General features: G+C 36.4%; 1 protein-coding gene across 2 annotated transcripts; it reads left to right on the plus strand.

The window, feature by feature from the left end:
- Positions 1–424: 424 nt before the first annotated feature.
- On the plus strand, positions 425–13,828 carry LSM04_003699 (the record flags this gene model as incomplete). 2 transcript variants are annotated; one of them, XM_067333032.1, is made up of 2 exons in its annotated part: positions 425–6,158; positions 6,217–6,233. In XM_067333032.1, the coding sequence occupies 2 exons, from the start codon at positions 425–427 to the stop codon at positions 6,231–6,233; spliced, it is 5,751 nt and encodes a 1,916-aa protein (XP_067185656.1). The 2 variants fall into 2 exon arrangements, with proteins under 2 accessions (XP_067185656.1, XP_067185657.1); XM_067333033.1 differs by having other exon boundaries at positions 425–13,828.
- Positions 13,829–13,932: the final 104 nt, after the last annotated feature.

The following is a 13,932-nucleotide window of genomic DNA, read 5'->3' on the forward strand; positions in this document are numbered from 1 at the left end:
CTAAAAACAAGAAATAAATCACAGAAGTGTGGGGAAAACTATATATATCTGTTAATAATCGCTTTTATTTGCTTATTTCGTTGTTATTATTATCTTAGTTTGCCTTTTTTTTTTTGTTTTATCCCTCTGATAAATATATCTACACGAATTCACACATATACACACACACAAGCAGGCCAGACTCCCTTTTTTTATTTCACTTGTTCATCCTTCCTTTTTATCTGCTGCTCTTTATTCCACCTGCTGTTTGTGTGCCACACCGTCGATGTCAAACTGGCGGATTGAACTATTGCACGAGAAAAACAACAACAAGATCCATTGCTACAATTAAAACGAAAAACAGGGATAAAACAAAAAGGAAGACAGCAACAAGAACGAAAAATAAATAAATAAATAAAGAAATACTCCATTATCGTGACTTTTTATGCTTGATAAGCTAGTAGCAGGTCTTGTGACAACCCACTTGGGTAAGTATTTTGAAAACGTAAATAAGGAACAGGTGAGGGTTTCACTCTGGAGTGGATATGTGCGATTGAGAAACTTGTGTTTCCGCAAAGATGCTCTACGCGCGTGGGATACCGCTATTTGTGTGAAGGAGGGTTCTATTGAAGAATTGACAGTTGTAATTCCATGGACGCGATTACAGTCGGAGTGTGTGGTGGTTGTGGTAAGGAAAGTGAGAGTGGTGTTGCAGCAAAAGACGGCTGCGGGATATGATCCTGAGCGGGAGAAGCAAGAGGCGTATGAGCGTAAAGTACATCAACTTAATATTTTTGAAGAACTTCTTCGCCGTGAAGTACTTGAAAACGAGGAACATATCACTACTAGTAATATGACTAATGAAGAAGTAAATAGAGAGTGGATGGAAGGTGAGAACTATGTTGAGGCTCAGAAGGATGCAACTTTCTCTGCGCGTTTGAAAGCGAATATACTTAATAATGTTCAATTAAAATTGGAAGATGTTATTGTTAGATATGAGGGATGTCATACCTTTGAAAAACCCCTTGAAAAAGGTATAGAGTCATGTGTCAATAGTAATTTTAATTCTATTTCACTTAGTTTGAGTCATTTTTGTACGTACGCGTGTAACGAAAAGTTTGAACCCCACTTTACTGCAACGAAGGAACGTATACTATATAAAAAGGTGGAATTAGAGGGTATGCGAGTTTTCCTAGATGATGTTGTACCCTTGCAAAACATAAATACTTCCCAAGAAAATAATGATAACGTCAGTTATATTAATAACAGTAGTAATAAAGAAAGTTTACAATTGGAAGAATTACCTTTTCTTAAAATTTCTGAGTTATCAAATCAACTAGTATCTTCATTACGAAAACCACTTAATACCGGCTTTCATTGTATAATTTCTCCCTTTTCTGCAGTAGCACGTGTTCAGTATCAACCGGTTCCATACCGGGGAGAAATTCCTATGACCTGTATTGATGTAAACATGAACAGTTTACGTGCTACATTAAATCGTGAACAGTGGTTAGTGTTATTTTCATTATGGCGTGAAATACGTGATGGAGAAGAGTATGATGTACTACGACAATTTCGTCCATCTGGAAGTGGGAAACTAAGACCCACTGATGATCCTCGAGCGTGGTGGAAATATGCAATTCAAGTAACTTTATATCGTATTCGTAAAAGTAGAGAACGTCGTGTATTTGTTTGGGAATCATATAAATGGCTTAAAGCAGCAAGAGAGGAATATATGATGTTATTTAGACGTAGCAGACGTGTAAAATTAGGGGCAAATTGGCTTACTCCACTAACAGAGAAAGAGAGTAAGCGGTTATGTGAATTAGAGATGGATCTACCAATAGATTCTATAAAGTTTGCCCGACGTCTTGCATATCAACGAACACAATTAGAACGGAAGAATCGTGATGCTGTTTTAGAAAAACGACGTCTACAACAACAACAACAACAACATCATCATCATCATCAAGAAGAAGAAGAGAAAACGGAAAAAATGTTAGAAGATACCTCTTATTCCTCCATTACAGATAGTACCATACCTGTAGTACATAAAGAAACATCAGGATGGTGGAGTTGGATGACATCTTCATGGACCCGACGAACTCAGAATGAAGACTCTAATGTAGATAATGAGAACGATAGTCCCGATATATCAGAAGAGATTGAAGAAATGTTACGACTTGTACACACCGAAAGATGGACCACCGCACAACGATTAGCCATTGCGAAAGAGTTTGGTATTTCCGAAAATGAGATGGAAGATCTCGCCGATACAGGTGGAATCTCAACAAGAGCACCGGATGGATTACAATGGCAATTACGATTTCACGCCAGTGCACTGCAGTTAATACTGTGTGAGAGTATGGAACCATATATACCATTTGGTACTTTAGCGATGGAACGACTCTCTGTTGCCTTTGCGTATACCACGAATAAATGCTTCGACCTCACCCTTAACGCAGAGGAACACCTTGTCCTCTCACACCTCGCAGAAGAAGAAGAAAAAGAAAAACAACTACTACAAGAACTACAACAATCTAAGGAAGAAAAACAACTATGTGCATTAGGTGTTATTCGTGTTGCAAGAGAGAGATTTGATGATCAAACGGCGTCGGCGGTTTCACTTTCATGGCGGCGTCTCAGACCGTGTGGTTGGGCCGATAATGATACACATACAGTACCGTATGAATTACGATTAAAGTGGAATCCGCTTGATTGTATTGTGAATGTGCCATTCTTACGGACCTGTATAGAATTTATATGGACACCAACAACCGGAAGAACTACCACAACAGTAGTGAGAAACGAAAGAAAAAACGTACAACCATCATCATCATCATCATCATCATTGAGGTTGTTACCTCCTACAGGTGAGAGACGACGTACATTGTTAATGTTAATGGTGGAGCGGGAAATATTATGTGATTGGAATATGTCTGTGTATGGAGTGCGTATAATAGCAGTAGAGGATTCACGACAAGCTACACGTATTGCATTACGTTCTTTAAAAGTATGTAATGATCCGGTAAAGAAACTAGAGAAACGACGACGTATTCAAGCGTTTAGTGAGACTATACCAGATAAATCCGGTGTGTTTGGTGATGATGCAGAAGATTGGGTAAATAATGTACATGCCAGTGTAGAGGGAGTAACCGTGGAGTGTTGTTTAATCTCTCAAACAGGTAGTGATCATTCATGTGTGGTTTCTTCAACTAGTGTGGCTATTGGTGTTTTTAATTGTGTTAGTAGTGGTAGTAATATAATAAATAGCGGTAATAGTACTAGTAGTGAAAGTGTGAATTTCACTACTAACACGCATGTTCAGTGTGAGTGTATTGCTACTTTACCACATTTATCAATGCAGTTTAGGAAAAGTCTCATGATGCATCGCAGTCCAGATATTCCACTCCTCTCAGCATCTCTTAAAATGACAGAACCACTTCAATTTCACTGCTCACGATGGAGTTTTTCTGTACTGTGTACGTCATTCTCATTGATCTCTGACTTTTGTCAAACAATGTTACAACGTTCCGCAATGGGTGTTGTAGAAGAAACAACAGAAAGAAGAAGAATAAGAAGAAATTATATAACAACTTCTTCTTTTTCTTCTGAAAATCTTGTTTTTTATGCTCAAATTCGCGCAGTGGAAGAACGGTTCCTTTTCGAGCATGAAACCTCTGCGAAATGGAAGTATGAACAACATTTCCGCACGCAAGGTGGAAGTTTAAATAATGTAGAAGCTTATCATCGTATGGAAGTAGCGAATGGTAAATTAACGATTTATCACGCTACACGATCATCATTTCCAAGTCATTTGTTTGAATTACATAAAGGACACGTACACATTGTACGAAATGCGGAAGAAGTGAGTATTTTTGTAGAGTCTGGTGGAGTACCACACGAGTGTCGTAAAGGTCTTTGGGAGGCTAAAAAGGTGTTATTTAATAAATATAAATTTCCAATACTGGAAAGTATGATATTGTTAGAATCTCTTGTTATTCAATGGTGTCAGAAACAAAAAGGTAATATAAAAGACATACAAGAGGTAAAGGAGGCATTTCATATTGTACAATATGCCTCTCGTACTCAACCATGTCATTATATTTGTGTAAAGTGTATTAACGTTGAAGAGGCGGAGTACTTTGCCAATGCACTTGAGACGCATGCTATAGATAATCATATATTTGCTATTCCAGCTGATCCAACCACAGAGGAGGAGGAAGAAGAAGAAAAAGAAAAAGAAAAGAATGTATTACAAGAACCTTGTCAATTTGTACTTGATTTGACTGTACCACAGTGTATATTAGTTTTTCATGAAGAAAATATGATTAATTCTTCTGGTAATGAAGGTATGATGCCAGTTTATGAAGTTATTATTACTGAAACAAAATTCACTTATGAACGGCAAAAGAATGAAAAGGTAGTGAACTTCAACGCATCTGGTTTATCTGTATTATCACAAGATAAAACAGTAAAACTATTGGATTTAGTTGGATCTTCTGAAATTCATTCAGCACTTAATGTTTCTTTTCGATTAAAACATCGTCCATATCCTCATCAAGCTCGTAAATATATTAATATTAAGGTATCCGATACAGTTAAACTTTCTTTTTCAAGTGAATTTCTCGCTGTAATGGAATTCCTATGGGATCTTACAGGAATATTAACAAGTCAAGTATTTGGTCATACGGTATATTCTTCAGTACCATGGAGTATGAAATCTGCGGTATTAGTGGAAGAAGAATGGAGACGTGATCGAAAAGGAGGACTTCTTCAACGACACCTTATGAATATTTCTGTAGAACATTTTATTTTATCACTTTATTACCCATCAGATGGGTTTGAATTATCAGAAGAAGTATTAAATGGTATACATACTTCTACAGATTTTGTTAGGGCAGTAAATAATGGAGATGAACCAATGGCAGTAATGGAAGGATCCAATGTTCATTTTTGCTGGAAAAATACGGAAAGTTGTAATGCAACAGCATTAACGATTCAAAATCCTCAAATGACGATGATTCATCCCACTTCTGGTGAACGTTTACAAGTGGTACATTCCGATTCTAGAAATACTGAAGAAACCGTAGAAGAAGAAAATAATAATAATAATAATAATAATAATAATAATAATAATAATAATAATAATAATAATAATACCTCATGTCCAAATATCTCTTTTTCATTTACGATTCACCGTGAGTTACCTATATTATCAAAATCTGATTTTATTTCGAATGGAGGCCCTTATGGGTATCGTTATACACATTTTCTTTCCCTTTCTGGTTCACACTTTCATGCGCTTTATTGGCATTCACAATTGTGGGATCTTATGGAGATATGCTCACGTGGTATTATCTCCCGTGCGGCGGCCATTGTGTGGAGAAAACCATATATAGCCGGTACGAGTATACTTTCTTCTTGGCCATTTCCTGTTAATAGTTTAGACATTACACCGCCCTTTACTTGGTGTCTAATGCAGAAAAATGTTCAATTATCACATATTCAACTTACACTTCCTCACGAGGACGCGAATGTGCCATCGGTGTTGTGGGGAAAAGTTAAACAGTTGAGTTTTCATGATGCACTTATTGTCCAGGGAGACGAACAGAAAGAAGAAGAAGGGTCTAATCAAGAACATGTTGTACAACAACAATCAAGACTAAAATTAGAGGGATTTGATATTTTAGGTATACGGAAAAAGAATCAACAAACGTCTTCTTCCTCTTTAATGAAGATTGTAACACTTTTGAATGGAAAAGATTTTATTCTAGATTTCTCTTATGAACTCTTTCGTGTTGATGGATGGGTAAAATCACGACCTCGTATATTTAGTGTAAAAATCTCTAATTCCGCAGTATTTCATGGAACTACAAATCAATTTGCTCTTATAATTGATTGGTTATATGGAAATTATATGAAAACTCCTTGGAAAGGGCATTTTGCTCCTAAAAAGGTGGCTGTCGATCCTTTTATTTTTCCAAGATATAGTCATATTATGGAATGTAATGCTTGGATAGTGCAAGTTGAATATATATTTCTTCGTTTGCATGATCCACCACAGTCTTATCAATGTGTAGAAAAAGAGACAAACTTTACAAATTATTTACGTACAGATATTGATATTGGCATAGTGGTGGAGGGTCTTTCTATTGAATTTAACTGGGATTCAACTGGTAATTTCTTTTCTCAATATAGTGTTAATGATATCTCCGTATGGGAACTGGAGGCAAGTGCACGAAACCGTGTAATATTCTCTTATCATCCTAGTGAAAGTGTGCATGAGTCTTTTCGATTTCTACGGATTCATCATAAAGAGAATATATCAGAAACTTTCTCACAAGAAAACAAGAAGAGAAACACACACACAAACAATAATAACAGTATTAATAATGATGATAATGGTAAGAATAGGGCAAAGAAACCCGTGGCATTGAAGGCTCTTTATCATGTGAGATTTGAGGAAGGAGAAAAAAAAGTTTCTAGTTGTATAACTATTAATACTGTGAATATAACACCTGTTCCTTCCTTTTTGTATAGTCTAAAGGATTCCCTCTTTAGTCTACGTGTACGAAATGCATTTGGTAAAATTCTTCGCTGGGAACCTCGTGTGGCAGGTGTAATTATTGAACCACCAACTCTAGAAAATCAGGATTGGTTTACAAACCATCAAGTTTCTCTTGAATTACTAAATATCACCATATCAGCAGTTTCTAATCATCGTCGACGTTTAGTACCTTTGTTTTTTGCTTCCATTATGAATATTCAGTTTATAAACACATCTGAAAAATATGGGTTAAATAGTGAATGGTCTATTTCTATTGATAATATTGATAAGAATGGAGCTGTTATGAGTAAAAATCTATCCAAAGGCGGAATACAGTTAAGACCCGTAATACTATCAAAGTGTTGGCAACAAGGAGAAGAATATAGTAAGGAGAATAAAAAATTATTTCATGTTATGAAAACAGCATCTGGTGGACTTGTTGGGAATCTTAACTCTATTTGGATTTTACTACCCCTTAAGAGAGAAATTTATGCTCTGCGTGATATTTTTATAAAGGATGGATATCCACAACTTTCTTGGTTGGGAACATTTTTAGAAGAACGAAAAGCATGGCGAATGGGTACCCTTTGTAATAAAAATAATAAAGAAAACCATAAGGAAGACGGAACAAAATCTTTATTAGTTAACTTTACTATGAAGGAACCTTGTATAGTGGTGGCAGAACATGATTGTATTATTACCGGTAATCTAAATATTGAAAAAGGTGTCCTATACAATCTGGGAGATATTACCATTAACCGAAAAGGTGTATCTATTCAAGATGATTTCCAGGTTTCCTTTAGTGCATTAAGTGTGAAATCTTTACAGGATGATTCACAGTATGTGATGGAGCCAATTGGAGCTACAATTTCTCTTTACTGTGATGTATTAAACAGTGGAATTTGGGAAGTTAAAGTACGTATTGGAAGTATTGCCATTAATGTGACACAGTTAATGTATGAATTGATTTTACGTAGTGTGGTAAGACACTTTGTATCAACAGAGGCGGAAATTCCACAATCTATTACAGCAGAAAGAGAAAGATTTCTTTTTTATCGTGCAACTCTTCCTTTAGGGGATTCGGCACAAGTGGAATTAAATACATTTCATAATAAAGAAGAAAAAGGAAGTGGAGGTGAGTTAAAAGTACGAATAGAATGGGAATCTTTTACATTAAATATATTACGAGAGACGATTGGGTTTTTTGTGGCAACGGGTGAAATGTCTGCATTATATGATGTGTTAACAACAGAATATAAACAACAAGATAAAGAAGAATATGATGATGATAATAGTAATAATAATAAAGATAGTGAGGTTATTAGAGAAAAGAAAATACATGTGAGTTTGGCTTTTATTCGATTGGGAGTAGAGAATGGAGTACATCTTGTTAATCTACAACCACTTTCCTCTATAGGGGCTGAAGAAGAAGATTCTATAACTTCTTCGTTAACAGAACCACGACTTTTACTTTCTTTGGATGCCCGTGATAAGGAAGAGGTAATAAAGGTAAATCTTGGCAAATGTGTATTATTTTTAAAAAAGGATGTGATCATGCTGCTACTTTCAACACTGTATGAACCATATCATCGTATTGTATTACAAGAGTTCAGAGGACATGAAATAAAATATATTGATAGTGATTTGAAATTGCATGAACAGCTTATATTATCAAAACGTAGAAAGCTTAAGGTGATACGAGATAAATATAATCATATTACAATTGATGGTAATGGTTATGATATTCATTTTATTGATGCTGGTTCACCAATTCTTTCACTTGGTGAAGGATTAACATTACGTTTTATTAATGCTCATATTTATTTATATGGCAAAGCTATTGAATATTACATGGTTACTGGTAATGGATCCTATGTTGTGGTAGACCCTAAATACAATACTATTATTCACGGTACGAATCCTCCATTAACTGATATTTATAGTATTAGTAGTGAACCCATATTAAGTGGACCAGAGTCTGAAAGTTGTGGAAATTTCTACTCTGTTCAAAATATTCAATCTACTACTAGTACCACTACTCCTGCTGCAGTTGCTGGAAATGGTATTGGCAGTAGTAGTAGTAGTAGTAGTAGTAGTAGTAGTAGTAGTAGTAGTAGTAGTAGTAGTAATAATAATAATAATAATAATAAGAGTAATAGTAGTAATAATCAAATACCTCTTCCTGGGTTATCAAACTATCGAAGTCATGATATCTCACGTCGTATATTTGGAAATGCCATATTACTATTAACACTTCCTGAAGTAACGGATGAATCTGAAATACAACTTCGTCGAGGTTCACACACCACTCAACCCTCACGTTCCTTAGTACTCCAAGCCTCTATGTCTGCCTGTGTAGAAATGATTCGAAGTGGTGGTTATGTAGATGAGAATAGTACATTTGATCTCAGTGAGTTTGCTATCCGATGTGAATATCTCAATACGGATAATATTGTAGTGGATACGACTTCCTTAGTATCGGAATGGGCTGTATCTGTACATATGGAGGCCCATTCTCAACTGCGAAGTCCATTAGAACGACGTATTGAAATAACATGTCTACGCGGTATTGATATTCGTCTTCGCTTTGATGATGTTTCCTTCTGTTGGAGAGCCGCACTACAGGTAAGAGAGGCATTAAGACATATTGAGAGTAATGTATTGGATGATTTTTCACCGGGAAAGGAAGTTATATCACCATTATTATTATTATTATTATTAGCAGCAGCATCTACGCCGTATGAAATGGGATGGCGTGAAAAGAAGTATACACCAGAAGAGGGAGAAACAACTCTAGTGTTTCATTTACGATATATTAGTATAGATATAGTAGATGATAGTACAAATGTGGATATTCCGCTCTTTAGTTGTCGTATTGAAAATATTGCCACACCCAAAGCGATTAAAAAAGGTGTAACACTTAAATTACATGTTTCATGTGATTGGAGTATGATTTATTATAATTTTACATCATCCTCATGGTGTCCTTTACTAGAACCTGTTTCGCTTGATATTGTACTTCGGCGAGAATCTAATATCTCGTTAGAAGATGTTAAACAACGTAAGGGTTTTTTACGGGCTGGATTACATTTACGAGCTGTACGTTTACACTTTTCAACTATTGTGGCAGATAATTTACGCCGTTTATGGCTTTTAAAGAAAAACCTTGAAGAGGCGTTATATAAACGAGAAGAAGTAAATCCAAATATTGGCCCTAATACTAATACTAATACTACTATTGTTAATAATAATAATAATAATAATAGTATGATATCTAGTGTTAATGGAGGTAAACTACAAGGGGGTTCAAAATTGGAGTTTTATACATATAAAGTAGCTCAACATGTCGGTCAGGATTTACATATTCATTTCGCCCAAGATAATCAAAATCGTTTTCCCCCACCATGTGTTCTACGTGCAAATAGCAATGATGTGTTGGAGTTTAATTTCCCTCGTATTGAAGGACATGAATTACCGGCTTCTCAGCATTGTTTTGTACTTTCTTTTCGAGGTAACAAAGAGTTTGTAAATGTCGCCACTACAGGGAGAAGACTTGTACGTGTTGGTCCTGGTATGATGAGTAGTCATGTACTCGTAGATGTGACAGTTTCACAAGGGCAAAAATTAGTAGAATTTCGTACAAATATTGGATTTGAAAATGAACTTCCATTTGCAATGGAAATTGGTAGTGTTGGGGTTATTCAATCAGGCGAAAAATTACATATTCCTATTCACGCCTTACGTGATCGTACTTCCTTTGCGCCAATTACTTCAGAAACGGGTAGAAATATATCCTGTTCATTAGGGGTAAGTTATGATATGCTTTCCTTACTGTATGATCAAGTGTTTTTGTGTATGAGTAAAGCAGATATTAGAGAAGTAGTGGATTCGGAAAAATCTGCCTGTTCTTCTGCCTCTTTACAAAAAAGTGTATTTTTCCTTTTACGATTTGGACCAAAGATATCGGTTGGAAATTCTAATGTTTTAGATTGTAAAGGAACCTTTGAGGCACCTTTTTTTATTATTAATGGTACATCACTGCCTATGCAGATCGGGTTAATGTATCGTAAAAAAGGATCTCATCATCATTATCATCATCGTCCTTTTATGAAGTCTTCGGATTCTAATTACTTTGAACGTATAACAACGTTATATATTGCAGCAGATGAACGGTGTGCTATTACACAAGTAAATCCATTAAAAGATATTTATATAGATGTTTTTACAGCTCAAGCTAATGGAGAGTCTCTGGGTCGTGTATTTGGTTCATGGCGAAAACGTCAAATGCCAGTACTTGTACATTCTTCTAAAAAGCGAGATCGTGGACATAAGATTACATTACATGATTCTAAAGGTTCATCTATTATTTTACATATTGATTATACAGCTCGTGCTATTACTATATGGTGTCCTTATTGGATTGTTAATCAAACTCCTCACTCGCTTCAGTTTTCAGATGTTAAAAAAGGTAATCCAGTTGCAGGTATACGTGATGGTGAAGGTATTCCATCTGGGACTGATAATTCAGCTTATATTGTAAATAGTGAACGAATGGAAAAATTAGGAGATAAAGCTATTATTTATATACGTATAGGAAGACAATCTGCTAAAGGTGTATTAAAATGGACTATGTGGTCTGATCGTATCCTTATTGGTGCACTAAATGAATGTGGTATTGTTAGTTGTGCGTTATCTAAACAAGTATGTGTATCACTTACATACACGGTAAGATTTCTTGGTGGTCGTACAAATGCAACACGCGTGATAACATTTAGTCCACGTTGGATTATTGAAAATCGTATGGATGATTCTATTGCTTTTCGTCAATGTCTTGTAAAAGTAGAGGATGAAAATGTTTCTTCATTATCTTCTATCCCTATGGCTCCTGATCAAAGTCATATTATTGATCTCAGTAGTGCGGGTGATGTGGCGAATGCTATTCAAATCCATTTAACTGAAAATGAAGCAAAAGGAATTCGTCCTTCTCAATGGTCAAAACCTTTATATATTGATACATTAGGTGATAGAACATTTAACTTGGTATATGAAACTTACATAAAAATACAAGATACAAAACGTCATGCCCAATTAGATGATGAAACATTAGTTCATTTAGGTAATGATACATTTATTAAGCGTTCTGTCTCCGATGTGTTAATGATTTCCTGTTATCGCAAGAGTAGTATTATGCATGTTGTACTATCCAAACCCCAACGACCACCACATGTTATTGAGAATCGCACACGATATATGGTGTATGTACGACAACGAGATATACCACAACGTATTATTGTCTATCCTCGCACAACGCGGGGATTTGCTTGGGAGGATTTCAAGGTCCTTCCCGTTATGGAAGTTTGGGCGGCGGAAGGAACAAATGCCCGTTCACGTTCTATTCTCATTAACTTTGATCCTCAAGCCGTTGTAAAACGCAGTGAACAATTTCGGCAGGAATTGCATCTTCCAAGTGGGGGTATTCTCTTTGTACGTGTGCGGGAGTTGGGACGCATGAGTTATGCGATTAGTGTGACGACGGAAAGTACCATCGATACTTTTTGTTCACTTCCGTATTTTCAATACTCGTTAAAACTTGAGGTAGATGGAATTCATACTTTGTTTTCATATGCATATGAAGATTTTATATTACTTACTGTAAAACCGGTAACAATTTCCTTTTCACAAGGGGTAGAGGCGGATGGGAATGGAGATGAACAGAGATTTGAGTTTTCACTGCGGGTTATTCAAATTGATGATGAACGGGCGTGTGCGAAACAGTCGGTTGTAGCACAACTTGTAGATGCTAAACCATCTGTTATTCGTTTTAAACGAAAATTATCTCGTGTGACTCCTATTGTGTATATTAAGGATTTTCTCATTAATGTTAGCTCAGTGGAAATACATCTTGAGGATTCTTTTTTTTTTCAGGTAATGAAATACTGTGAGGAAATGCGTATTGCACTCGGTGGTAAAATTGTAGGAATAACTCGAGAAAAAATGGATCATTATTTTCCATGGATAAATAATAATACTATAATAACACCTATAAGAAAAAAACAAACTTCTAAGGATGCTTGGAAACAACATATAATATTTATAGATCATATTCTTTTCGAACAAGTAATGGTATCTATATCATTATATCGTTCTCCTGGAGCTCATAATGATCCAATGTGGGAAAGTATTGGTTATTTAAGTTTTTTAATTCGTTCAGTAAGAGATGCACGTTTTGTTTGGCGTCGTATTGAACAACGAGGCGTGTATGAAACGTTATGGCTTCTTGGTATTTCCTATTATTTCTACTACAAACACCAATTAATGCAACAGGTATCAAATGTCGTACATGTGGCTGGTTTAGATATGATGCGTGGGTTTGTAACGGATTTACTGCAAGGATATTTTTCCTCAGATTCTTTGACACATATTGATCGTACCAAACAACGTATTGGTCGTCGATCAGAGGCCCATTTCGCAAAAGATGAAAATGTTTCTTTAAAGCGAACTACACCCGATACAGAATTTGGCTTTGATGAAAACCAAAGAATCTGTAATAATAATAATAATAATAATAATAATGAACTTATCTTTTCATCAGGGTTTCCTACCCCTCCTCGTCCTCCTCTTTATAATGATACTACTGGTACGGGTGCAGTAGATACAACAGGTCTTGTAGAGATGACGCGGGGCGATACAGTATCTACTAGTAACATGTTTACGAGGAGTGTTGAATTGCAAAAAATGAATAATCATCCATTAGGAAAACATAATAAGATAGTAGAAGCGGCATTACTTTTACCATGGAGTGCATTTTATGCTCGTGTAAGTGATAGTGAACTTCGTGCGTATGGAATTTACGCCGTTCAACGCTTTCTACGCTCCCTCGACTTTTCAAACCCCTCCAGAATGCAATGGCAGTTTGAAGATCTCGCAACCGGTGCTGCTGCTATTACTCCTACTACAGATAGCGATACTCACAATGACAATCATAATAATGCGAATACGAATAGCATGACTGCCCGGGAGTCCCACTGGCGCTGTGAGCGCTGCCCCGAACTCCGCTCCCTGCGGGCCCGCCGCGTTGCCTCCGAAAGCCTCAGCGCCCTCCCGCACCCGTCGTGTGGGATCGTCAGTTGGGCGGAGTTCACGCATCACGTCTCGTGGGGGGAACTCGTGGAGATGTGCACGCCGGCGGAGGTGCGGCGCTACGCGGGGATTGTCCTGCGAGCCCTGGCGGGGGATCCGCGGAATGTGATTAGGCTGGAGGAGCGGGAAGCGTGGATTCTGGGAGAGGAGAAGGACTAGAGAAGTATAAAACTAACATAAATAGTGGGGGAGAATATGATTGTTATGATTATTATTAATTATTATTATTATGGTGGTTGTGTATCCTTATTCCTTGTTTTTGG

Source organism: Trypanosoma melophagium (assembly GCF_022059095.1).
Source record: "Trypanosoma melophagium isolate St. Kilda chromosome Unknown ctg9segment0, whole genome shotgun sequence".
In the NCBI taxonomy this organism is placed as follows: Eukaryota; Euglenozoa; class Kinetoplastea; order Trypanosomatida; family Trypanosomatidae; genus Trypanosoma; species Trypanosoma melophagium.